At 38.9% G+C, this 25,631-nt stretch overlaps 3 protein-coding genes and 2 long non-coding RNA genes across 5 annotated transcripts in view; all 5 read left to right on the plus strand.

Moving 5' to 3' along the window:
* The first annotated feature begins 550 nt into the window (after positions 1-550).
* Positions 551-12,491, plus strand: LOC107710804 (peroxisome proliferator-activated receptor delta-like). The gene is made up of 9 exons (XM_016515651.1): positions 551-692; positions 5,619-5,997; positions 6,075-6,214; positions 7,857-7,919; positions 8,953-9,028; positions 9,112-9,314; positions 9,406-9,612; positions 11,621-11,864; positions 11,968-12,491. The coding sequence occupies exons 2-9, from the start codon at positions 5,643-5,645 to the stop codon at positions 12,213-12,215; spliced, it is 1,536 nt and encodes a 511-aa protein (XP_016371137.1). The 5' UTR covers positions 551-692; positions 5,619-5,642; the 3' UTR covers positions 12,216-12,491.
* A 152-nt stretch (positions 12,492-12,643) lies between these two features.
* LOC107710798 (peroxisome proliferator-activated receptor delta-like) lies at positions 12,644-15,942 on the plus strand. The gene is made up of 3 exons (XM_016515647.1): positions 12,644-12,659; positions 13,903-14,322; positions 15,620-15,942. Exons 1-3 carry the CDS (start codon positions 12,644-12,646, stop codon positions 15,865-15,867), a joined length of 684 nt encoding a protein of 227 aa, XP_016371133.1. The 3' UTR covers positions 15,868-15,942.
* Positions 15,943-19,132: 3,190 nt separating this feature from the next.
* LOC107710808 (uncharacterized) lies at positions 19,133-21,112 on the plus strand. Its single transcript, XR_001636638.1, has 3 exons — positions 19,133-19,671; positions 20,198-20,209; positions 20,961-21,112. It is a non-coding gene; the product is annotated as an uncharacterized LOC107710808 (long non-coding RNA).
* Positions 21,113-22,742: 1,630 nt separating this feature from the next.
* On the plus strand, positions 22,743-23,659 carry LOC107710807 (uncharacterized). Its single transcript, XR_001636637.1, has 2 exons — positions 22,743-23,438; positions 23,537-23,659. It is a non-coding gene; the product is annotated as an uncharacterized LOC107710807 (long non-coding RNA).
* A 927-nt stretch (positions 23,660-24,586) lies between these two features.
* Positions 24,587-25,631, plus strand: part of LOC107710805 (uncharacterized) — a 6,929-nt gene continuing 5,884 nt past the window's right edge. The window contains exons 1-5 of the mRNA XM_016515652.1: positions 24,587-24,880; positions 24,957-25,020; positions 25,122-25,194; positions 25,260-25,290; positions 25,374-25,548. Coding sequence (XP_016371138.1) covers positions 24,713-24,880; positions 24,957-25,020; positions 25,122-25,194; positions 25,260-25,290; positions 25,374-25,548 — 511 coding nt within the window. The 5' untranslated portion in view covers positions 24,587-24,712. The remainder of the gene's footprint in view (positions 24,881-24,956; positions 25,021-25,121; positions 25,195-25,259; positions 25,291-25,373; positions 25,549-25,631) is intronic.

The following is a 25,631-nucleotide window of genomic DNA, read 5'->3' on the forward strand; positions in this document are numbered from 1 at the left end:
ATTATATTATTATTTTATTAATAAATATTTAAGTTATATTAATTAATATTTCATAATAAATAAATATATATATATATATAAAAATCTGTCACCTTTCTTGTTCTTAATCAACCTAAGATATTTAAGGAATGCGCCAACTTCAGTTAAGAAATATGAAAAAGAAGGCTGCGAGTGGAAGATCTTAAAGGGTTAAACGAGATGAGCCGCTGTGACGTCACGCCGGAGCGCTCGCGCCGTCTCGGGACTCCGGTGTGATGCGGCGGAGCGGGTCCCGGTAAACATGAAGCGTTCCGCGGATTCGCGCTGATCCGACCCGGAGGATAACGGAGGAAACCGTCGGGAACGGACGCGTAAGTTCGCTTTCCATTCGTTTCTTCATGCGGTCACATGGTGACTCTGGTGGGTTATTTACCGAGACCGTTGAGATTTACGCTCATGCGAAGTTTCAAAGAGAGTTTTGTATTGACAGATCGCGCGAAGAGTTAAAGACACGTACAGATAAGAAGGCTGCGAGTGGAAGATCTTATAGGGTTAAACGAGATGAGCCGCTGTGACGTCACGCCGGAGCGCTCGCGCCGTCTCGGGACTCCGGTGTGATGCGGCGGAGCGGGTCCCGGTAAACATGAAGCGTTCCGCGGATTCGCGCTGATCCGACCCGGAGGATAACGGAGGAAACCGTCGGGAACGGACGCGTAAGTTCGCTTTCCATTCGTTTCTTCATGCGGTCACATGGTGACTCTGGTGGGTTATTTACCGAGACCGTTGAGATTTACGCTCATGCGAAGTTTCAAAGAGAGTTTTGTATTGACAGATCGCGCGAAGAGTTAAAGACACGTACAGATAGATAGGCTTGTCGGTGAAAGTTGTTTTGGGACGCTCCTCTTGCAACATATCCTGGCACACAGTGTGTGTGTTTACAAACGGATCAAACACTCGCTGGACTCCGGTGTACCGGGCTGTAACATCACCGGAGAGCCGTTAAAAGTGTTTTCATTCATCACAAGTTCAACTTCACGCAAAAATACAAACACGCAGAAGCCGTCAGGGACAGAGTCGCCAACAAAAATTATGCTGATGTGACCTTTGAGATGTTTGTGGTGGCACCCGTTCATCGGCTCTGTAGTGTGTGCCATCCCTTACGGAAATTAAACCATGGCTTAATTAGAGTAAAAGTGTAGTAACCGTGTTTTTTTAGCGCATTGATTTCTATTTGCATAACCACATGTTTACTACAAATACCATGGTTAAACTATGCTTAGTGTAGATAATTTGTGAGCATGGTTTTTTTGGTTTTATTTGTAGTAAAACCATGGTTAATGAAAGTATTATTAGAAGTATTCGAGATTGTGAAACACAAGAGTTTGCGAAAGTGACTTAAGTTTGGTAGCATTCGCGAATTCGTCTTTGAGCCGGGGCGGCATGCTTCACAACTCTTTATTGAAGGATATTTTGAAGTCCACCTCGTGGAGAAAACAAACGGGAAAAATACTTCGCAAACTTGCGTTGTCTTGATTTAGAATTATTTTTGCTAAACCGCCGTTATGTCTTCGAAACCCCTAGAATGCGTCACATAGAGACCGTTGCTCCGTGTTCGTATGTCTGGCGGCAGGTTAAATGTCAGCGCTTGTTTAACGCAAGAGTTTGCGAAAGCGACACTTCGTCATGTGGCCAAAATAAATAAATAAATAAAATAAATTTAGCGATAAACGTTTCGATGGACTGCGAGGTTATGGTGATGGAGCCGCAAGACGGTTTCGAAAAGAGTTTAATAGCCAAATCCGTAGCGTAGAACGTTTCTGTTGTGATTCTTGTTTCTATGGAAACGGCGAAAAGCGACGCTACGTCATGAGTTGACAAAATAACATGTTCTGGACATAGCCATTTTTTGACCAATGAGAGTGCGAGTCAGTCAGTCGGTTTTAGGCTTTTTGGAAATCTGGTCAATTCTGGACATAAAAATGGTTTTCGTTATAGAGATTTTTTAGTGATAATGTGTAAACATTTCCGGACCGATGCACCGCAGGAAATCTGGTCAATTCTGGACATAAAAATGGTTTTCGTTATAGAGGTTTTTTAGTGATAATGTGTAAACATTTCCGGACCGATGCACCGCAGGCTGTGAGATTTAGTGATGATTATATTTAGTAGAAGCCACAAGACTTCGTGCGATTTTAAAAAGTGTTTAATCGCCAAATTTGTAGTGTAGAAATTTCGTTCGCCAATTCTTGTTCCCATGGAAACAGCAAAATCGACACTGTCGTGTGGCCAAAAGTTGACAAAATAATACACTCCAAAATAATACAGTTCCAGGTTTTTGGAAATCAAGTCACTTCTGGATGCAAAAAAACCCCAAAACGCTCTTGTTATCGAGAAATAGATATTTTTTGCAATAATGCGCAAACCTTTCCTGACTGTGAGGTTTATGATGACAAGTATATTCGGTAGAAGCCGCAAGAATGTGTCATTTGAAAAAATGTTTAATCGCCTAATTAACGTAAAATTTTTGTCGCAATTCTTGTTTCCATGGAAACGGCGACCTCTCCAATCGGTCGGTCTCCCTTGTGGCCCTGATGTACTTGCAAAATCAAAGAACGAACTGGTGTGACATAATTCTGAATAAAAATACGCTAAATTAAGTTTGTTTTGGGAAACGAAAGCGAACTTTCCAGAAATGTTCGGAAAGCATACATTTACCTATTCACATCGTTGGGGTCAAAAGGTAATTTGCGCGTTCAGCGTTGCATCAATTAGAAAGTACTTACTACGTACTGCAGGAATAGTAGGGGAGTATTTTATTTTATTGACAAAATATTTTAGTTCGTCTTGTATATTTTTTCATGAGATCAGATAACAGTTTAAGCTGTCATATGGTAATGTTACAACGTGCCCCTCAGGTGTTACAATGTACCCCACCTACGGGGCATGTTGTCACATTTCGCTTCCGTGTTTTGAGCGTAAATAAAGAAAACGTATACACCGTAATTATGAAACAAAGCGACGTATTTGTACTCGACAAGTGCGAAATTACTGCGGATAAAAAAATATTATATTCTGAACCCTATGTGGATTTACGCAAACTGAGAAAGTCAAAAAGTGTTACGTTGTGCCGCGCGCTCCCCTATGCTTAGTGGTGACCTTTGACCCCGCACAGAAAGGCCTGGCGCTGCGTTGTGTAAATTCTGCGGCAGATTAAACATGCTGATCTGCTGCAGCGATGAAGGTTTTGGGGGGATCTGCAGTGTTTGAACAACACTCATTGATCCGCACACTGACCCACATAGCGCTCAGCTGACCAATCAGAGCGCGGGATGCTTGTAGGAGAAAGCTGTGGTTTCTGGATGATCTGTGCTCTTTTTTATTTGTCTAAACGGACACACGACGGCTTCGGTTTCCAGGAAGCAGATGATAGTGACTGTAGACCAACCCTAAAAAAAACTTAAGCTTAGTTTCTTTTATTTTGTTCGTTTAGTTTTGTTGTAAAGCAAATTGTGATAACTATGGACTAACCCTTAAATAAAACTTTTGGCTATTCGTGGCTATATGTTTTATTTTATTTATATAGTTATGTTTTAAAGTAACAAAAAAAATTCTAATGAATGCAGACTAACCCTAAAATAAAACTTGTGCTTATTTTGTGCTTAGATTAATGCTTAAAACCTGTGGCTATTATTTATTTAGCTAGTTAGTTATCTGTTTGTTTGTAAAGTGAATTATAATTACCAAATACAAACCCTAAAACAAAACTTGTGCTCATTTTATTTTACTTTGTTGTTTTATTTTATTTTATGACTTTAGTTTTTTACATTTCGCTGTAAAATTATAAATGAAAGCAAATGATAAAGAACATAGACTAACCCTAAAATAAAACTACCTGCTATTTTATTTTATTAATTTTATTTTATCACTTTAGTTGTGTAAAGGACATTCTAGTAACTGTAGACTAACCCTAAACTAATACAACTTTTTTGCCTATTATTTTATTTTATTACTTTAGTGCTTTTTGTGCACTCATTTCTCAGCTTCACACAATTTAAGGTTTTTTTTTTTTTTTTAACCAAGCAGTTACTGTGAATATAATGCATGTCAGAGCTAGCGTGTGATCATGAAGACACGTCATCGTATTTTCTGGATGTCTAAACATGCTCTCCAAACTTGTAGGACTCAAGCACAGAGTGTGTGATGTTTGTGTGTGTCACAGTTCAGTGTGAAAGAGTGTGAAGCTCCAGCGAGAGGCAGATCCTGCAGCCTGCAGCCGCTCCAGTGACGGGCCTCGCTGACCTCTGCTCCGCACTCTGAGTCTCACTGGCTGTTTCTGGGAACTGATACTGAGAAATCCACCCACAGAGGTTTCATCTGTCCGTGTGTGTGTCTGTGTGTGTGTGTGAGAGAGAGAGAGAGTGTGTGTGTGTGTGAGTGTGTGTGTGTGTGTGTGTGTGTGTGTGTGAGTGAGAGTGAGAGTGTGTGTGTGTGTGTGTCAGAGGTCTAAAGACAGCAGTGTCTCTGTCAGTCTGGGAATGCTTGGCTTTGCTCCAGTTCGGCCGCAGACGTCTCATGTCTCTACAGCTGGTGTGTGTTAGTTCCCAGAATGCCGTGCGGCGGGCGGTCGGTCGGGGGTGGGCGTACTGCGGGGCTCCGGTGTCTTCTGAACAACGTACAGCTGTCAAATCAGTGTTGTGTTATCGCAACTGTTCCTCGAATACACATATACACACATCACACACTCTCTCTCTCTCACACACACACACACACACATCAGACCAGACACTTTTAAGATGGGACTGACAATACAAAAGACAACATTTGGTATAATAATCATTTAATGTTAATATAAAAGTTTATTATGCAGATATTAATATTACAGTATTATAGACAATATAATATTCATATACAGTGGGTACGGAAAGTATTCAGACCCCCTTAAATTTTTCACTCTTTGTTATATTGCAGCCATTTGCTAAAATAATTTAAGTTATTATGTATTTATATATGTGAGCATATATTGTCTATATAGAGAGAGGGGATGTAAAATAAATCAATGAAATAAAATCAATCAATTAAATCAATTTATTTTTATTAAAGTATATGTTTTTATATTATTTATATAAATTAACTATAAATATTTTATATTATTAGTTTATATTTAAAGTTATATACATTTAATTTTAGTACTATTGAGATACTATTTGTTTTTTTTTAAAAACTGTTTTTTAAATATTTTGAATACAATTTTTATTTTTATATTTTCTGCTGTTATTCTCAGTAAACTTTTAGGGATTTTGTTGTGTGTTTTGTCATTTTAATTAGTTTTTGTTGTTTTAAAATATTTCTATTATGTTTTTATTAATGTTTACAGTAGTTTTAGTTATTTTTGTACATCAAATTATATGAAAACGAGAAATGTGCTTCGGAAACTAGATGAAAACAATACGTTTTTGATATTAAATGTAACATTTATTTCAAGTAACAATTTTTTTCGATGGTTTTATTTTAAATTAACTATAATAACCCTGCTTGATATAAGTGTTTTTATAATGTAATGTATGTTTGTTTAGACACAACGTATAAAACAGCGTGTTTGTTTAGATAAAACGCGTCTGTAATGTATTTGCGTCTCTCAGGTGCTGTTATGATCGCCGCGGCTCATGAGCGTCTTTGAGTTTCTGGAGATGGACGGAAGAGACTCTGCCTTTCTGGCCGTGAGGAGCAGATTACCCAGAGTCCCCGGCGTGGTGGGCGGAGTCTGTATGGGGAACGAAGACTCCTCCCCCTGCAGTAGCCAGGGGGAGGGGCCAGACGACAAACACCTAGAGGACGTGCTGTGTGAGCTGGGAGTGGGGGCGGAGCTTAACCTGGAGCTGGATGTGGGGGTGGAGCCTGAGGACGGCATGGCTCTGCAGGGGGAGGAGCTTAGCTGGGAGACGAATCGTCAGGAGGCGAACGAACTGGAAGAGCAGAGCAACACGAGCCACAGCACAGCCAGTCCTGAAGCCTCCACAGGTGATTGGATGATTAGTTTCGCACGTTACATTCGTTTAGAAGACGTCTGAAGTGTTTGATTGTGCATTTGTGTGTAGATCTCTCCAAAGCATCATCTCCGTCGGAGCAGCTCCTGCAGGGCCGTGTGGAGGGGGCGGGGCTAAACATGGAGTGTCGCATCTGTGGCGACAGAGCGTCAGGATTCCACTACGGCGTTCATGCCTGTGAGGGCTGCAAGGTCAGAGGTCATGCTCACATATGACTTCATAAAATCCATAAAAAAACAGTTCATAAAAGTTCTTAAGTAAAGTCTTGCATTTAATGCAATGCATTAAACGCAGATCAATCAGTAAATCGTTCTTGCCTAAATTGTAACATTTAAATATGTGTTGCGTAAAAAGTGCAAGATTTTCAACTATGTAAAAAAAAAAATTCAAGCTCAGTTAAACTAAACGAAGTCTAATGCACTGAATTGAAACAGAATGCAGATGTCTACTTAATTCGTAAATTCATTATTGCGCAAATTGTTGCATTCGGTTAAATTGAAAAAGCAGAACAAATTTTTGTGTAGATCAAGTGAAAAATGTTGCATTCAATTTGTTTCATAAAACTTGCAAACAAATTTTATTGAAATTGTGTGTAAAGTGATCGAAGGCAAATTGTCGCATCTAATGCAATTTGTTAAACACATGCAGAATCCAAAATGCGTGCTGTATCCCACAACGTAGATCGATTGTCAAATATTTCTTGTTCGTAAAAAGTACAAGATTTTCAACTATGTAAAAAAAAAATCCAAGCTCAGTTAAACTAAACGAAGTCTAATGCACTGAATTGAAACAGAATGCAGATGTCTACTTAATTCGTAAATTCATTATTGCGCAAATTGTTGCATTCGGTTAAATTGAAAAAGCAGAACAAATTTTTGTGTAGATCAAGTATGAAGTCAAGTGAAAAATGTTGCATAAAACTTGCAAACAAATTTTATTGAAATTGTGTGTAAAGTGATCGAAGGCAAATTGTCGCATCTAATGCAATTTGTTAAACACATGCAGAATCCAAAATGCGTGCTGTATCCCACAACGTAAATCGATTGTCAAATATTTCTTGTTGCAAGAATTTCCCAAAAACACAAGCATTTCTCTGTAAATCAACCATAAAATGTTGCATTGAATTTGATTCACAAAATACAATCAGAATAAATAGTTTAATGAAATGTGGACAAAACTTTTTGTGAAATTGTTTATACAGTCATTCAAATCAGATTAAACGCATGCAGAATGCATTTCTGTTTAAACCAGTCGTAAAATGTTTCATGCATAAGTTGCATTGAATTTGATTCAAAAAACAAAAAAAAAAACTGTATAAATAGTTCATAAAACCATTTTTAAGTAAAATGTTGCATGTAATGCAACACATGTAACACTAGTAGAACACTGTCTTGCATAAACTGTAACATTAAATTAGTTGAATGAAATGTGGGCAGAACAATTTTTTATGAAATTGTTCATAAAGTCATACGAACGTGTTCATTGAACACACGCAGAATGCATTTCTGTGTAAATCATTGTAAAATCTTAAATGCAAAACAAGCAGAACTAATTTCTGTTTAAATAGCTCAAAAAACGTTCTTTAGTAAAGTGTTGCATTAAATGCAATGTAATAAACACTATTAGATCAATCACAAAATCATTCACTCATAAATTGTAACGTTGAATTAGTTTATTGAAATGCAGACAGAACGACTTTTTGTGAAATCGTTCGTAAACGAGTCAGATTGTTGCATTTAATGCAGTTCGGTGAACACATGCATAGTGCATTTCTGTGTAAATGAGCTGTAAAATGTTTCATGCATGAGTATACAGTGTCTCTATTTCTCTCAGGGATTTTTCCGGAGGACCGTTCGTATGAAGCTGGAATATGAGAAATGCGAGCGCAGCTGTAAGATCCAAAAGAGAAGTAGATCAAGTGAAAAATGTTGCATTCAATTTGTTTCATAAAACTTGCAAACAAATTTTATTGAAATTGTGTGTAAAGTGATCGAAGGCAAATTGTCGCATCTAATGCAATTCGTTAAAAACATGCAGAATCCAAAATGCATGCTGTATCCCACAATGTAGATCGATTGTAAAATATTTCTTGTTGCAAGAATTTCCCAAAAACACAAGCATTTCTCTGTAAATCAACCATAAAATGTTGCATTGAATTTGATTCACAAAATACAATCAGAATAAATAGTTTAATGAAATGTGGACAAAACTTTTTGTGAAATTGTTTATACAGTCATTCAAATCAGATTAAACGCATGCAGAATGCATTTCTGTTTAAACCAGTCGTAAAATGTTTCATGCATAAGTTGCATTGAATTTGATTCAAAAAACAAAAAAAATCTGTATGAATAGTTCATAAAACCATTTTTAAGTAAAATGTTGCATGTAATGCAATACATGTAACACTAGTAGAACACATCTATCTTGCATAAATTGTAACATTAAATTAGTTGAATGAAATGTGGGCAGAACAATTTTTTATGAAATTGTTCGTAAAGTCATACGAACGTGTTCATTGAACACACGCAGAATGCATTTCTGTGTAAATCATTGTAAAATCTTAAATGCAAAACAAGCAGAACTAATTTCTGTTTAAATAGCTCAAAAAACGTTCTTTAGTAAAGTGTTGCATTAAATGCAATGTAATAAACACTATTAGATCAATCACAAAATCATTCACTCATAAATTGTAACGTTGAATTAGTTTATTGAAATGCAGACAGAACGACTTTTTGTGAAATCGTTCGTAAACGAGTCAGATTGTTGCATTTAATGCAGTTCGGTGAACACATGCATAGTGCATTTCTGTGTAAATGAGCTGTAAAATGTTTCATGCATGAGTATACAGTGTCTCTATTTCTCTCAGGGATTTTTCCGGAGGACCGTTCGTATGAAGCTGGAATATGAGAAATGCGAGCGCAGCTGTAAGATCCAAAAGAGAAGTCGGAATAAATGTCAGTTCTGCCGTTTTCAAAAGTGTCTGATGCTCGGGATGTCCCACGACGGTGAGCGAAACGACAACAGACATTAGCGAACAATAAAACAAACGTGACTTTCTAGCGTGTTGAGTGAGATTCTGTGTTTGTAGCGATCCGATACGGGCGGATGCCGGAGGCAGAGAAGCGTAAGCTAGTCGCGGGTCTGTTAGCGGGAGAAAAGAGCTCTCAGGGCTCCAGCGGGTCAGATCTGAAATCTCTCGCCAAACGGGTCAACAACGCCTACCTGAAGAATCTGAACATGACCAAGAAGAAAGCTCGCAACATCCTGACGGGGAAGACCAAGGCAAGCCCGGTAACCCGCTCGAGACATGCCAAAAGTAAAACAGCCCTGCAAATAAACACAGTTGCGAAAATGAAGCGTTTTGTCTCTGTGTGTCCTTCAGCCGTTTGTCGTTCATGACATGGACTCGCTGTGGCAGGCGGAAAACGGGCTGGTCTGGAATCAGGTGATTAACGGAGCTCCGCCCAATAAGGAGATTGGCGTGCACGTGTTCTACCGCTGTCAGTGCACGACCGTGGAAACCGTACGAGAACTCACGGAGTTCTCCAAAAGCATCCCCGGATTCATCGACCTTTTCTTGAATGACCAGGTAACGCAATCGGGGGGGGTGGGGGGGGGGGGTTATCTCTGTTATGTTGCGTAAAAAGTACAAGATTTTCAACTATGTAAAAAAAAAAAAACTGTAGTAAAAAAAAATCCAAGCTCAGTTAAACTAAATGAAGTCTAATTCACTGAATTGAAACAGAATGCAGATGTCTACTTAATTCGTAAATTCATTATTGCGCAAAGTGTTGCATTCGGTTAAATTGAAAAAGCAGAAAAAAATTTTGTGTGTATCAATCATGAAGTCAAGTGAAAAATGTTGCATAAAACTTGCAAACAAATTTTATTGAAATTGTGTGTAAAGTGATCGAAGGCAAATTGTCGCATCTAATGCAATTTGTTAAACACATGCAGAATCCAAAATGCGTGCTGTATCCCACAACGTAAATCAATTGTTAAATATTTCTTGTTTTTGCAAGATTTTCCCCAAAACACAAGCATTTCTTTGTAAACAGTTCATAAAGAGATCGCGTGTATGTAGACTAAACAAAGTCCAATTCACTGAATTGAAACAGAATGCAGATGTCGTCTTAATTCGTAAATTCATTATTGCGCAAATTGTTGCATTCGGTTAAATTGAAAAAGCAGAACAAATTTTTGTGTAGATCAAGTGAAAAATGTTGCATTCAATTTGTTTCATAAAACTTGCAAACAAATTTGATTGAAATTGTGTGTAAAGTAATCGAAGGCAAATTGTCGCATCTAATGCAATTTGTTAAACACATGCAGAATCCAAAATGCGTGCTGTATCCCACAACGTAAATCAATTGTTAAATATTTCTTGTTTTTGCAAGATTTTCCCCAAAACACAAGCATTTCTTTGTAAACAGTTCATAAAGAGATCGCGTGTATGTAGACTAAACAAAGTCCAATTCACTGAATTGAAACAGAATGCAGATGTCGTCTTAATTCGTAAATTCATTATTGCGCAAATTGTTGCATTCGGTTAAATTGAAAAAGCAGAACAAATTTTTGTGTGTATCAATCATGAAGTCAAGTGAAAAATGTTGCATAAAACTTGCAAACAAATTTTATTGAAATTGTGTGTAAAGTGATCGAAGGCAAATTGTTGCATCTAATGCAATTCGTTAAACACATGTAGAATCCAAAAAATCGATTGTAAAATATTTCTTGTTGTTGCAAGAATTTCCCCAAAACACAAGCATTTCTTTGTAAACAGTTCATAAAGAGATCGCGTGTATGTAGACTAAACAAAGTCCAATTCACTGAATTGAAACAGAATGCAGATGTCTACTTAATTCGTAAATTCATTATTGCGCAAATTGTTGCATTCGGTTAAATTGAAAAAGCAGAACAAATTTTTGTGTAGATCAAGTGAAAAATGTTGCATTCAATTTGTTTCATAAAACGTGCAAACAAATTTTATTGAAATTGTGTGTAAAGTAATCGAAGGCAAATTGTCGCATCTAATGCAATTCGTTAAACACATGTAGAATCCAAAAAATCGATTGTAAAATATTTCTTGTTGTTGCAAGAATTTCCCCAAAACACAAGCATTTCTTTGTGAACAGTTCATAAAGAGATTGCGTGTATGTAGATAAAATTATTCAAATTATTCTTGTACCATTGATTAGTTTAATGAAATGTGGGCAGAACAACTTTTAGTAAAAAAATTGTTTAAATTGTTTGTTTGATTCACAAAATACAATAAGAATAAATTGCTGTTTAAAACGTTCATTAAACAGTTCTTGAGTACATTGTTGCATTTAATGTAACGCATTTCACTTTTTGTAAAGTTGCATAAATCATTGCATTTAATGCATTTAATGCAAATCTTTGTGTGAATAAATCTTAAAGTCATTATAGCATACACATTTGTCTCATTAAACGCATTAAACGCATATATTATTCTAAATACTTCAGAAAACTATTTTTTAGTAAATCTCTTTTGTGAAACCCAAAAAAATGTGACGGTTTACGCAAGAACGCTTTACATAGAAATCCGTTCAGCTAGCTCCCCTCCGCTCCTGCAGGTGACGCTGCTGAAATACGGGGTCCACGAGGCGATCTTCGCCATGCTGCCGTCGCTCATGAATAAAGACGGGCTGCTGGTGGCGAATGGGCGGGGCTTCGTGACGAGAGAGTTCCTGCGCAGTCTGCGCAAACCCTTCAGCGAGATCATGGAGCCAAAGTTTGAGTTCGCAGTGAAGTTTAATGCTCTCGAGCTGGACGACAGCGACCTGGCTCTGTTCGTGGCCACCATTATCCTGTGTGGAGGTGATTCGTCAGCCCCTAGTGGTTCTAGATGGAACTGCGGGAAGATTGTAACAGAGTTTACGTACATAATAAAATTGGTTTATGTGTGTTTACTTGCGTCTAGATCGTCCAGGTCTCATGAACGTCCACCAGGTGGAGGAGATCCAGGACAACATCCTCCAGGCCCTCAACCAGCACCTGCAGCTCAATCATCCCGACGCCAGCTTCATCTTCCCCAAACTGCTGCAGAAGCTCGCAGACCTGCGGCAGCTGGTGACGGAGAACGCGCAGCTGGTGCAGAAAATCAAGAAGACGGAGTCCGAGACGTCGTTGCACCCGCTGCTGCAGGAGATCTACAAGGATATGTACTGAGCCGAACCATTCCAGGCACGATCACTGTGACCTTCAGCTCTCGGGCGGAGCTGTTCTTTTTATGAATCGGATGATTTGTTGCTGATGAAATCGGCGCAAACTGAACTCTAAACCAGATCGGGTCACCTGTGGCGGGGCGATGAGGTTGTGCGGCTCAAAGAGACGTCAGCGAAACACAATATTGTGCTGTTAGCTGTTCAAACACAACGGCCTCAATATCCGCCTCGATTATTTGCTGTAAACGACTTCAAATCGCAGCAGTGCATTCCCATTCATGACGGGGGCGACGATGCAGTGTTTTTTAAGGCTACGTTTACACGACAACGATGTAGTCAAAAACGGAAAAGTTTTTCCCTTGCGTTTTTAAAAAGTTTCACATATACACAACAACGTTTTCAAAACGATTCGCGTTTACACATATCCACGAAATGGGCCAAAAACGCTGTATTACGTATGCCAGGCCAGTAGTTGGCGCTGTCACCTTGTTAGTAAACAGTACCTGTAGGGAAGTGACGATTATATGATGTATATGATGCGTCTCCGCCAAAAAATCGATTGTAAAATATTTCTTGTTGTTGCAAGAATTTCCCCAAAACACAAGCATTTCTTTGTAAACAGTTCATAAAGAGATCGCGTGTATGTAGACTAAACAAAGTCCAATTCACTGAATTGAAACAGAATGCAGATGTCGTCTTAATTCGTAAATTCATTATTGCGCAAATTGTTGCATTCGGTTAAATTGAAAAAGCAGAACAAATTTTTGTGTAGATCAAGTGAAAAATGTTGCATTCAATTTGTTTCATAAAACGTGCAAACAAATTTTATTGAAATTGTGTGTAAAGTAATCGAAGGCAAATTGTCGCATCTAATGCAATTCGTTAAACACATGCAGAATCCAAAAAATCGATTGTAAAATATTTCTTGTTGTTGCAAGAATTTCCCCAAAACACAAGCATTTCTTTGTAAACAGTTCATAAAGAGATCGCGTGTATGTAGACTAAACAAAGTCCAATTCACTGAATTGAAACAGAATGCAGATGTCATCTTAATTCGTAAATTCATTATTGCGCAAATTGTTGCATTCGGTTAAATTGAAAAAGCAGAACAAATTTTTGTGTAGATCAAGTGAAAAATGTTGCATTCAATTTGTTTCATAAAACGTGCAAACAAATTTGATTGAAATTGTGTGTAAAGTAATCGAAGGCAAATTGTCGCATCTAATGCAATTCGTTAAACACATGTAGAATCCAAAAAATCGATTGTAAAATATTTCTTGTTGTTGCAAGAATTTCCCCAAAACACAAGCATTTCTTTGTGAACAGTTCATAAAGAGATTGCGTGTATGTAGATAAAATTATTCTCATGTAAAATGTACCATTGATTAGTTTAATGAAATGTGGGCAGAACAACTTTTAGTAAAAAAATTGTTTGTAAAGTCATTAAGTCAGGTTATTGCATTTAATGCAATTCATTAAAAAAAATATTTCTCTGTAAATCAATCATAAAATGTTGCATTGAATTTGATTCACAAAATACAATAAGAATAAATTGCTGTTTAAAACGTTCATTAAACAGTTCTTGAGTACATTGTTGCATTTAATGTAACGCATTTCACTTTTTGTAAAGTTGCATAAATCATTGCATTTAATGCAGGCAAAACGAATCTTTGTGTGAATAAATATTAAAGTCATTATAGCATACACATTTGTCTCATTAAACGCAAGCAGAACGTATATTATTCTAAATACTTCAGAAAACTATTTTTTAGTAAATCTCTTTTGTGAAACCCAAAAAAATGTGACGGTTTACGCAAGAACGCTTTACATAGAAATCCGTTCAGCTAGCTCCCCTCCGCTCCTGCAGGTGACGCTGCTGAAATACGGGGTCCACGAGGCGATCTTCGCCATGCTGCCGTCGCTCATGAATAAAGACGGGCTGCTGGTGGCAAATGGGCGGGGCTTCGTGACGAGAGAGTTCCTGCGCAGTCTGCGCAAACCCTTCAGCGAGATCATGGAGCCAAAGTTTGAGTTCGCAGTGAAGTTTAATGCTCTCGAGCTGGACGACAGCGACCTCGCGCTCTTCGTGGCCGCCATTATCCTCTGTGGAGGTGAGAGAGTGTTTCCGTTTCGTTGACCCCTAGTGGTTAAAGATGAAACTGCAGCAAGATTGTAAGGGATGGGCGATATCTTATCATTTGCGATATACCGGTAAAATTTCTCCCTATGATAAGAATTAGTCTTTCTGCGATAATAACGATAAAGCCTAGTTGTTGACATATTTATGTGTGCGACTGTGTGGCGGAAGGCGGACGTCAAATTGAGGAGGAGTTTATCGCTAAAGGAGGAGCTCCTTCTACATTCTGGAACTGGTTTGGTCAGGGCTGTACCGTGCACAAACAATCGGTCTGAATAAATGTAATACAGTAGCACAGTTTTGCATGTGTATGAGCCTGTTTACAAACCTGTTGTCCAACAAAGATATCATTTATTGGCATGCTTTTTCTCCAAATTAACTTAATAACATAGTTGAGTCTTTGAAATAACTTCTTTTTGTGGCCAGACGTGGTTTCATATTACAGAGTGATAGTATTATATACAGCGATAAAGGCTATGTCGATCAGTATTGCATTATAAATATACTTTCCTTATAAAAAATACCCAAGATTTCTTGAAGAACACAGACCATAGCTATATTTTGTGCAATCGTATGTTTATAGTCTTCAAGTTTCATCAGTTAAAATTTCTTTATCTCCGTTGTGCGTTTTATTCAGCAATAACTGGATGCCTTTGTCCATATTAGGGACTTCCTGGAGCGTCGTCAGTGCTATTACTTATGCGATGCATGTGGAGTTTCTGCGCAAGAGCGCACTCCGGCTTCCAGTATGAATTAAACAGTCATTACATTATATTACGTGTGTACTCAGTAATGCTCACAACACCCTATTTTGGGTAAAAATAGGAAAGATAATACATTTCTCTAAAGGAACAGGATTCCCTGAATTATCGCCATTGATATCGTTATCGCAATAAATACCAGAAAGTATCGTGATTTATTTTTTCAAGCCCATATCGCCCATCCCTAGTTTAAATACATCAAATCAAAATCAAATCTCTTTATTGTCACACATCGTGTACACAAGTATAGATGGTGAAATTCTTAGGTAGAAACAAGATATGAAAAATTGACAATATACATAAATAACAATATACACATTTTACACAATATACACATTTCCATAATATACACATAGTACACAGTATACTCAAGAGACTTATAAATGTATAGCTTTTATATATGACTTACAGTGATGTATACTGTTAGTGTTTTACTGTGAAGTTCAGTGCAGTAGTTTAAGTCAGTTCAGTACATAATTGCGCAAATAAAATAGGTGTGCTTGCATGTAGATCGTCCAGGTCTCGTGAACGTCCACCAGGTGGAGGAGATCCAGGACAACATCCTCCAGGCCCTCAACCAGCACCTGCAGCTCAATCATCCCGACGCCAGCTTCATCTTCCCCAAACTGCTGCAGAAGCTCGCAGACCTGCGGCAGCTGGTGACGGAGAACGCGCAGCTGGTGCAGAAAATCAAGAAGACGGAGTCCGAGACGTCGCTGCATCCGCTGCTGCAGGAGATCTACAGGGACATGTACTGAGTCGAACCATTCCAGGCACGCTGACCGATCACTGTGACCTTCAGAGTTGTTGTTTTTATAAAACGGACGATTTGTCGCTGATGAAATCAGCGCAAACTTAACTCTAAACCGGACCGGGTCAGATTGTGCGGGTCAAAGAGACGTCAGTGAAACGCAATATTGCGCTGTTTATACACAACAATACTCGCCTCAAATTTCTGGCGTCTTCAAATCGCAGCAGTGCATTCCTATTCATTTAAGTTGTGACAAAAGCGCATTGACCAATGAGACACTTGCAAAATACTGCAGCGCTAAAGCTATTTCGCCGTCTGAAGTTAAATACCAAAGGTTGCTGCTATTCGTGAAATCCGTTTAGTTTTATCCATTTTCATTTGTTTGGGTCGTTCGCAAGCTAGCCTTTCGTTGTGTTGCTGATAAAGCCAAAAACAACGCTAACGCAACATACGAGCGCATTGTTGTATTTAAACGTATGCGTTTGTGTTCATGTGGCGGTAACAAACCTCAGCACTGAAGGGGGCGTTAGAGTTACCTTCAAATGATCAAATTATTAAACAAGATGTGTTATTTTTTTTCTACTAGCTACATGTAAACACGTCAACATTTTTAACTAACTTTAACTAATCTGCTCAGCAAGATTCTGCTCCGTCTTGATAGTAGTTGGGCTGACTTTAATGCTAATGTCCCATATAGCGCCCCTTGTGGCGGCATTGAGAATGCAACAAGCTCTTGCATTGTTTCGAATCGTTATGAAACGCATTTCAAAATTAAACGACACATGAAACTTTCACTAATCTTAAATGCTTCAAGAGATTAAAACTAGATCGCTTAAGAAACAAAACAATGCTTAAACCAGCCTATGATGGTTTGCTGGTCTTACCTGGTTTAAGCTGGTCTTATCTGGTCTCCCAGCCTCACCTGCCCAAAACCTCTTTACAAACCAGCTACGAGACTAGCTAAGACCAGTTTAGGCTGGTTTTTCTTAGCGGGGATCGCTATTGCAAGACCCGAACAACTGGCAGAACGTCATTACAACTTGCAAACCTCGAACTTTCTATTTTTTTAAATTGTTTCTTTCTGTTTGCGTTTCTGAGAAATGATACTGTGATCACATTTATATCAGAGCTCAGATCAGTGATTGAATATCTGACTCCAGAGTTTATATTAATGTTATTTAATAACGCTTTATTAGTTGGTTTCCTGAATCAGTGGCTGTGGTCGCAACACGACGTCCCCAATCGAGCATATCATTATATAAAGCTGTTCCTGTATCGGCTGTGACCTTTGACCTCAGTCTGATGTTGTTTCCCGCGGTTGTGCTGCTAACTGGATCCTGTAGATGCTGTGAATCTGTGCCGTTTTGAACGGAGATGAATGCCAATGAAATGTGTCCATGTGAATGAGGGGAACACGTTCCTCCATCTGCACTGCAGGATGAACGACCGCTGATGTTTTCTACAGGCTTTTGTAAAACACCTGAAGAACATCTGAATAAAACTACAGGGTAAAACCTCACTAATGCATCTTCTGGGTTGATTCCTAAACATGCTTGTGTAGTGCAAACCAAACCAACATCTTTTATGTTCAAAGAGAGATTTTAGGGGTCACTGGATTATTTTTGAGGTAAGTGGTTGTTTTAGAGGGTGTGTGGGTGTTTTTGGGGTATCACCTGGGTGTGTTGGAGCAAATTTTATTTTTTATTAATTTTTTTTAAACAAGCAAATTGGCCGAAGTGTTCTAAAGTTTACCCCATTTGCTGCTTTTACACCACTAAAAATGGCTGTGCCCTATTTAAGGGTATATGGTGCATTATTCACATCGGGACTTTGGAGCACAAATCGCGAATCATTTTATTTAGATCGGAACTTCAGAGCGGGTTCGCGAATCATTTCCTGAATTGAATGATGAAGTCCCGAATCTAAATCAAATGATTCGCGATCTTTGCTCTGAACTTCGGAGACTTCGGTGCACGGGTCGCAAATCATTTAAATTAGATCGGAACTTTGGTGCGCGGATCGCGAATGATTTGATTCAGATCGGAATTTCGGAGCGGGTTCGTGAATCATTATTCAGATCGGGACTTTGGAGCATGGATGGCGAATCATTTGATTTAGATCGAAACTTCGTAGCGGGTTTGTGATTTTTTTGAAAGTTGTGGGTTCGCGAATAATTTGTGTCAGATTGGGACTTCGGAGCGCGGATCGCGAATCATTTGATTCAGATGAGCGGGTTTGTGAATCTTTTTTCTGATTGTTCTTATTAAACAGTAGAAAACATCAAACCATTAAGGCAGTGCAGTTATAAAAACAAAAGCATAAAAAGAAAAAAAAGAGAAAGAATACACAAATACAAATCTCTCAAGAAAATTAGCCATAGTAAAAGTGTAGTAATGTCTTTTTCCTTTTTTGTTTTGTTTTTTTTGTATAACCACCGTTTTACTACAAATACCATGGTTAAACTATGGTTAGTGTAGCAAAACCATGGTTAATTTGTGATTACCATGGTTTAACTAACTATGTTTATTTCACCTTAAGAGGACACACAGGATAAATATATTAAATGAGGTGTAAATTTTTAAGGTCAATTATGTTTTTGAGAGCTAGTGGGTGTTTTGAGGGTCAGGGAGCAATCTTGAGAGTGATGGAGTTTCATTGGGTGTTTATGGGGGTCACTGGGTGTTTTAGCGGATCATTGGGGTGTTTTTGAGGGTCATTAAGTATCTGGGTGTGATGAAACTATGATTGGGTATTTTAGGGGATCATTGGGGTTGTTTTTGGGGTACTGTAATTATTAGGGAGTAATCTGGGTGTTTTGAGTTTCTGGACATTTTTTGAGGGTCACGTGGTGTTCTAGGAAGTCATCGGGGTGTTTACATTTACATTTAGTCATTTAGCAGACGGTTTTATTTATTTAGAATTTAATAGAATGGGTAAGTGCTAGTTTTAATTGGTCAGGTGAGGGACATTGAGTTTTTGAGGGCAATTGAGTATTTAGGGAGTGTTTATGGGTTTCTGGGCATTTTGGGGGTCACTGGGTGTTTTAGGGGATCACTGGGGTATTTTGAGGGTGATTAAATATTTAGAGAGTAACGTGAGGTTTTGAGAGTTTTAGAAGGTGTTACTGAAGGTCATTTGACGTTTTAGGGGATCATTTGGGGTGTTTTTGAGGGCCATTAAGTATTCAGGGAGCAATCAGGGTGTGTTGGAACTTTGCTTGGGTGTTTATAGGGCCTTTCGCACCGCTTTAGTTCCAGAACTAAATGTGCGGTGCGAAAGGCCCTTTTGAGAATCACTGGGTGTTTTAGGGGATCATTGGGGATGTTTTTAGGGTTCTATAATTCTTAGGTAATTTGGGTGTTTTGAGTTTCTGGACATTTCTGAGGGTCACTGGGTGTTCTAGGAAATCATTGGGGTGTTTTTGAGGGTGATTAAATATTAAGAGAGTAATGTGAGGTTACGGGAGTTTTAGAAGGTGTTGCTGAAGGTCATTTGATGTTTTAGGGGATCATTGGGATGTTTTTGAGGGTGATTAGATATTTAGAGAGTAATGTGAGGTTACGGGAGTTTTAGAAGGTGTTGCTGAAGGTCATTTGATGTTTTAGGGGATCATTGGGGTGTTTTTGAGGGTCATATATTTAGGGAGTAATCTGGGTGTTTATGGGTTTCTGGGCATTTTGGGGGTCACTGGGTGTTTTTGTGTGTCATTAAGTATTTAGGGAGTAATCTGGGTGTTTTGGAGTTTCTGGATGTTTTTTGAGGGTCACTGGGTGTTTTAGGGGACCGTTGGGGTGTTTTTGAGGGTCATTAAGTGATTCATTTGGTGGTTTTGGGGGTCGCTGGGTGTTTGTAGGGTATCCTTAAGGTGTTTTTGAGGGACATATATTTAGGGAGTAATCTGGGTGTTTTGAATTTCTGGACATTTTTGAGGGTCACTGTGTGTTCTAGGAAATCATTGAGGTGTTTCTGAGGGACATTAAATATTTAGGGAGTAATCTGGGTGTTTCAGTTTCGTTTGGTGGTTTTGGGGGTCACTGGGTGTTTTAGGGGATCATTGGAGTGTTTCTGAGGGTCAAATATTTAGGGAATTATCTGGGTGTTTATGGGTTTCTAGGCATTTTGGGGGTCACTGGGTGTTTTAGGGGATCATTGGTGTGTTTTTGAAGGTCATTAAGTATTTAGAAAAAAATCTGGGTGTTTCGGATTTCATTTGGCAGTTTTGGGGGTCACTGGGTGTTTTAGGGGATCATTGGAGTGTTTCTGAGGGGCAAATATTTAGGGAATTATCTGGGTGTTTATGGGTTTCTAGGCATTTTGGGGGTCACTAGGTGTTTTAGGGACTTAGTGAGGTGTTTTTGAGGGTCATTAAGTATTTAGAAAAAAATCTGGGGGTTTCGGTGTTCGTTTGGCAGTTTTGGGGGTCACTGGGTGTTTTAGGGGATCATTGGAGTGTTTCTGAGGGGCAAATATTTAGGGAATTATCTGGGTGTTTATGGGTTTCTGGGCATTTTGGGGGTCACTAGGTGTTTTAGGGACTTAGTGAGGTGTTTTTGAGGGTCATTAAGTATTTAGAGAATAATCTGGGTGTTTCGGATTTCATTTGGCAGTTTTGGGGGTCACTGGGTGTTTTAGGGGTTCATTGGGGTGTTTTTGAGGTTCAATAAGTGTTTAGGGAGTAATTAGTGAGGTGTTTTTGAGGGTCATTAAGTATTTAGAGAATAATCTAGGTGTTTCGGATTTCATTTGGCAGTTTTGGGGGTCACTGGGTGTTTTAGGGGTTCATTGGGGTGTTTTTGAGGTTCAATAAGTGTTTAGGGAGTAATCTGGGTGTTTTGGAGATTCATTTGGTGGTTTTGGGGGTCACTGGGTGTTTTAGGGGATCATTGGGGTGAATGGGGCATTTTGCATCTTCACTGTAGTGTTTTTGTGGTGTTCAGATGGTGTTTAACACATCAGTGGGTTGTCTTTGAGGCTCATTGTGTGTTTTGAGAGTCAGTCGTGTTGTATCGCAAGTAATCTGGTTTCGTTTGGTGGTTTTGGGGGTCACTGGGTGTTTTAGGGGATCATTGGGGTGTTTTTGATGTTTTTGAGTTTAGGGAGTAATCTGGGTGTTTATGGGTTTCTGGGCATTTTGGGGGTCACTGGGTGTTTTTGTGTGTCATTAAGTATTTAGGGAGTAATCTGGGTGTTTTGGAGTTTCTGGATGTTTTTTGAGGGTCACTGGGTGTTTTAGGGGATCATTGGGGTGTTTTTGAGGGTCATATCATTTGAGGTGTTTTTGAGGGATATATATTTAGGGAGTAATCTGGCTGTTTTGAATTTTTGGACATTTTTGAGGGTCACTGTGGAAATCATTGGGGTGTTTCTGAGGGACATTAAATATTTAGGAAGTAATCTGGGTGTTTATGGGTTTCTGGGCATTTTGGGGGTCACTAGGTGTTTTAGGGAATTAGTGAGGTGTTTTTGAGGGTCATTAAGTATTTAGAGAATAATCTAGGTGTTTCGGATTTCATTTGGCAGTTTTGGGGGTCACTGGGTGTTTTAGGGGTTCATTGGGGTGTTTTTGAGGTTCAATAAGTGTTTAGGGAGTAATCTGGGTGTTTTGGAGATTCATTTGGTGGTTTTGGGGGTCGCTGGGTGTTTGTAGGGTATCCTTAAGGTGTTTTTGAGGGACATATATTTAGGGAGTAATCTGGGTGTTTTGAATTTCTGGACATTTTTGAGGGTCACTGTGTGTTCTAGGAAATCATTGAGGTGTTTCTGAGGGACATTAAATATTTAGGGAGTAATCTGGGTGTTCATGGGTTTCAGGGCATTTTGGGGGTAACTGGGTGTTTTAGGGGATCATTGAGGTGTTTTTAAGGGTCATTAAGCATTTATAGAATAATCTGTGTGTTTCGGAGTTCGTTTGGCAGTTTTGGGGGGTCACTGGGTGTTTTAGGGGATCATTTGGGGGTGTTTTTGAGGTTGAATAAGTATTTAAGGAGTAATCTTTGTATTCTGGAGTTTCTGGATGTTTTTTGAGGGTCACTGGCTGTTTAAGAGGATCATCAGGGTGAATGGGGCATTTTGGGTCTTCACTGTGGTGTTTTTGAGGTTCAGATGGTGTGTCACAGGTCAGTGGGATGTTTTTAAGGCTCATTGTGTGTTTTGAGAATCAGTCGTGTTGTATCAGGGCGTGAGGGTCAGTGAATGGTTCTCAAGGGTATGTTCTCTTCCTCTGAGCTGTGTTCTTCTGTCAGGTGGTTTCCTGTCCGTTACGTATATTTCCTCCTCAGCTGAAGGTCGTGACCCTGCGTTCTGTTGGATTTGTTTCCTCTCCGTAAGGTCATGAAGCAAACGCGTGAACAGAACAATCATGTGGATCTCAGGACAACACGCCCATCTGATTATGATTGTCATTACATGTGATTATTTGTGTTAGTATGTGTGTGTGGTGTATGATCTTTGTTTGTTTTAAGGGTGTGTGTGTGTGTGTGAATGTGCTCCACAGATGTTGTATGAACAATGCGGCCCCAGGGCGGCATAACTCGCCCTCTCTCCATTGTGTGTGTTCTGCGCTAGTTCCGCGTCCCAGCAAGCGGTCCGATTCCAGTCCAGATTCTGCTGTTGCTCACGCTGAGCCGGAGCGCAAAACAAAAGCATTTAAGGGTTTCAAGCAGGATTTGGTCACATGAGATGCTGAAATCTGCCTAATACAGATTAGACGGATCAGCTCTCAAATCATGGGGCTTCAGACACACATGAATGAACCGTTACGGAAACCAAACAGTGTTTTACACATTCATAAACAATGAATCTCAGCAGTCAATGAAGACGGTTCCTTAGATTTCTATAAGGTTGTCAAAGTTTAGATTTTTTTGTACAGTTGTGTAATTCAGCTCTCAGTTTTTCAGTTCTTGTACTCTTGACTCTGATATGCTCAAACACTAGTCACGAGTTCTGTAGCGTCCTCTTGTGGTCATATTTGGAAATACACCATGCATTTTAAGGTATCATTGGGGTGTTTTTGAGGGTCAAATATTTAGGGAGTTATCTGGGTGTTTATGGGTTTCTAGGCATTTTGGGGTCACTGGGTGTTTTAGGGAATCATTGGGGTGTTTTTGAAGGTCATTAAGTATTTAGAAAAAAATCTGGGTGTTTCGGAGTTCGTTTGGCAGTTTTGGGGGTCACTGGGTGTTTTAGCGGTTCATTGGGGTGTTTATGAGGTTCAATAAGTAGGGAGTAATCTGGGTGTTTTGGAGATTAATTTGGTGGTTTTGGGGGTCACTGGGTGTTTTTAGGGTATCATTGAGGTGTTTTTGAGAGATATATATTTAGGGAGTAATCTGGGTGTTTTGAATTTTTGGACATTTTTGAGGGTCACTGTGTGTTCTAGGAAATCATTGGGGTGTTTCTGAGGGACATTAAATATTTAGGGAGTAATCTGGGTTTCTGGGCATTTTGGGGGTCACTAGGTGTTTTAGGGAATCAGTGAGGTGTTTTTGAGGGTCATTAAGTATTTAGAGAATAATCTAGGTGTTTCGGATTTCATTTGGCAGTTTTGGGGGTCACTGGGTGTTTTAGGGGTTCATTGGGGTGTTTATGAGGTTCAATAAGTAGGGAGTAATCTGGGTGTTTTGGAGATTAATTTGGTGGTTTTGGTTGTCGCTGGGTGTTTTTAGGGTATCATTGAGGTGTTTTTGAGAGATATATATTTAGGGAGTAATCTGGGTGTTTTGAATTTTTGGACATTTTTGAGGGTCACTGTGTGTTCTAGGAAATCATTGGGGTGTTTCTGAGGGACATTAAATATTTAGGGAGTAATCTGGGTTTCTGGGCATTTTGGGGGTCACTAGGTGTTTTAGGGAATCAGTGAGGTGTTTTTGAGGGTCATTAAGTATTTAGAGAATAATCTGGGTGTTTCGGATTTCGTTTGGCAGTTTTGGGGGTCACTGGGCGTCCTCTTGTGGTCATATTTGGAAATACACCATGCATTTCACTTTTTAGAGTTTCACGAAGGTATAAAATTAAAATGTATATAAAAAAGCTAAAATTTTATTTAAATTCCTTGTTTTAATTATTTGCAAAAACAAGATTTAGTATGTTTATTAATATGTTGTTAAAAAAAATGGCTAGGAAAATGACTTCAGCTGCTATTTTAAACAAAATTAAATTAAAAAAACCAACTAAAAATGTAAACTAACGAATAATAAGAAATATTTTTATTAAACATAAGTGTATTAAATAATTGCATTCATTTTTATTTATGTATTTAGTTATTTAGATACAATAAGTTCATTGAAATTTCAGCATTATTAAAAAAATAGTCAGGAAAATGACTTGAAATGCCAATATTGATTAATTAATCAGTTTAATAAAGATAAAAATAATAATACATAATAAGAAAATGACTTCAGCTGCTATTTAAAAAAAAATTAAATAAAAAAAACCAACTAAAAATGTAAACTAACGAATAATAAGAAATATTTTTATTAAACATAAGTGCATTAAATAATTGCATTCATTTTTATTTATGTATTTAGTTACTTAGATACAATAAGTTCATTGAAATTTCAGCATTATTCAAAAAATAGTCAGGAAAATGACTTGAAATGCCAATATTGATGAATTAATCAGTTTAATAAAGATAAAAATAATAATACATAATAATAATAATACACATTTTTAATTAAAAAAGTGATACTTAAATGATATTTATTAAACAATTTAATTTATTCATAGGATTTTTTTTCTCTGCTATCTTGTGACCGATGACCTTTGACCCCTTTAGTCTCACGTTTGCTGCCGGGGAATGTAGTTTTGAGTTTGAGTGGCTCTGGTCTGTGGCGGTTCCACACTGAGCTGCTGTCATGCTGTGGCTTGCTGCTGCTGCTCTGGGATCAGTGGTGTTGTGTGTGTTGAGCGGCTTCACATCACCACAGATGATTCCAGATCAGTGTTCAGGCCTGACGAGCGTTAAGAAGATTATGATTGACTCTTTATCTCTGAACGGACTGCATACAAACACGGCAGCTACGGTAAGAAGAGCTTCACTCTATATTGCAGTAAATATATATGTAGTGTTATATTAGTATGTCAGTGTTTTATCAGCAGATGAGTGAATCAGGCCTGGATAATTATACTGGAATACTGGGAGACAGTGACGACAGCGATGACGGTACAAAATACACACGCTTACGAACATACCATTGATACCGTAGTATCATAATAGCATGTTTAGCGAGAAAAACTTCAGCTGGTTTTGTTCACACTAAACAGATCCAAACTCAAAGAACCTGCTGGCGGCTTCCTGGGACAGTTTATCCATCGTGGACCGACTGGGATTAAAGAGGTAAAGACCCACTGAAACACACACAGTATGCTAATGCTAACGCTAACAGGAAGTGTTTCTCACAGCTGCGTGGAGATGACGGAGGAGGAAGTGGAGGTGAGTCTGTCTGAATGTATGTTAGATGTAGATCCGAACACCTCCAGACGTCGGTAACGTCTGTAAAACACACGCACACGCAGAGCGCGTTTACCCAGATTGCAGTGGGGTTTCACTGCGACCAGTACACGCTGACCCAGCGGCTGCAGGCCGAGCGACACGACCGCAGCGTCGCAGAAGAGAACCTGCAGAGAGATGCTGCAGGTACCGCAGACACGCCTGAGATGATACTGAGGGCTGTGGGAGTGTTGTGGGATGGTTGTGGGAGCGATGTGGGAGTGTTGTGGGAGTGTTGTGGGAGCGTTGTGGGATGGTTGTGGGAGCGTTGTGAGAGCGTTGTG

The sequence above is a fragment of the Sinocyclocheilus rhinocerous genome, unplaced genomic scaffold (assembly GCF_001515625.1).
Source record: "Sinocyclocheilus rhinocerous isolate Xijiao unplaced genomic scaffold, SAMN03320098_v1.1 scaffold1649, whole genome shotgun sequence".
NCBI classification, from domain to species: Eukaryota; Metazoa; Chordata; class Actinopteri; order Cypriniformes; family Cyprinidae; genus Sinocyclocheilus; species Sinocyclocheilus rhinocerous.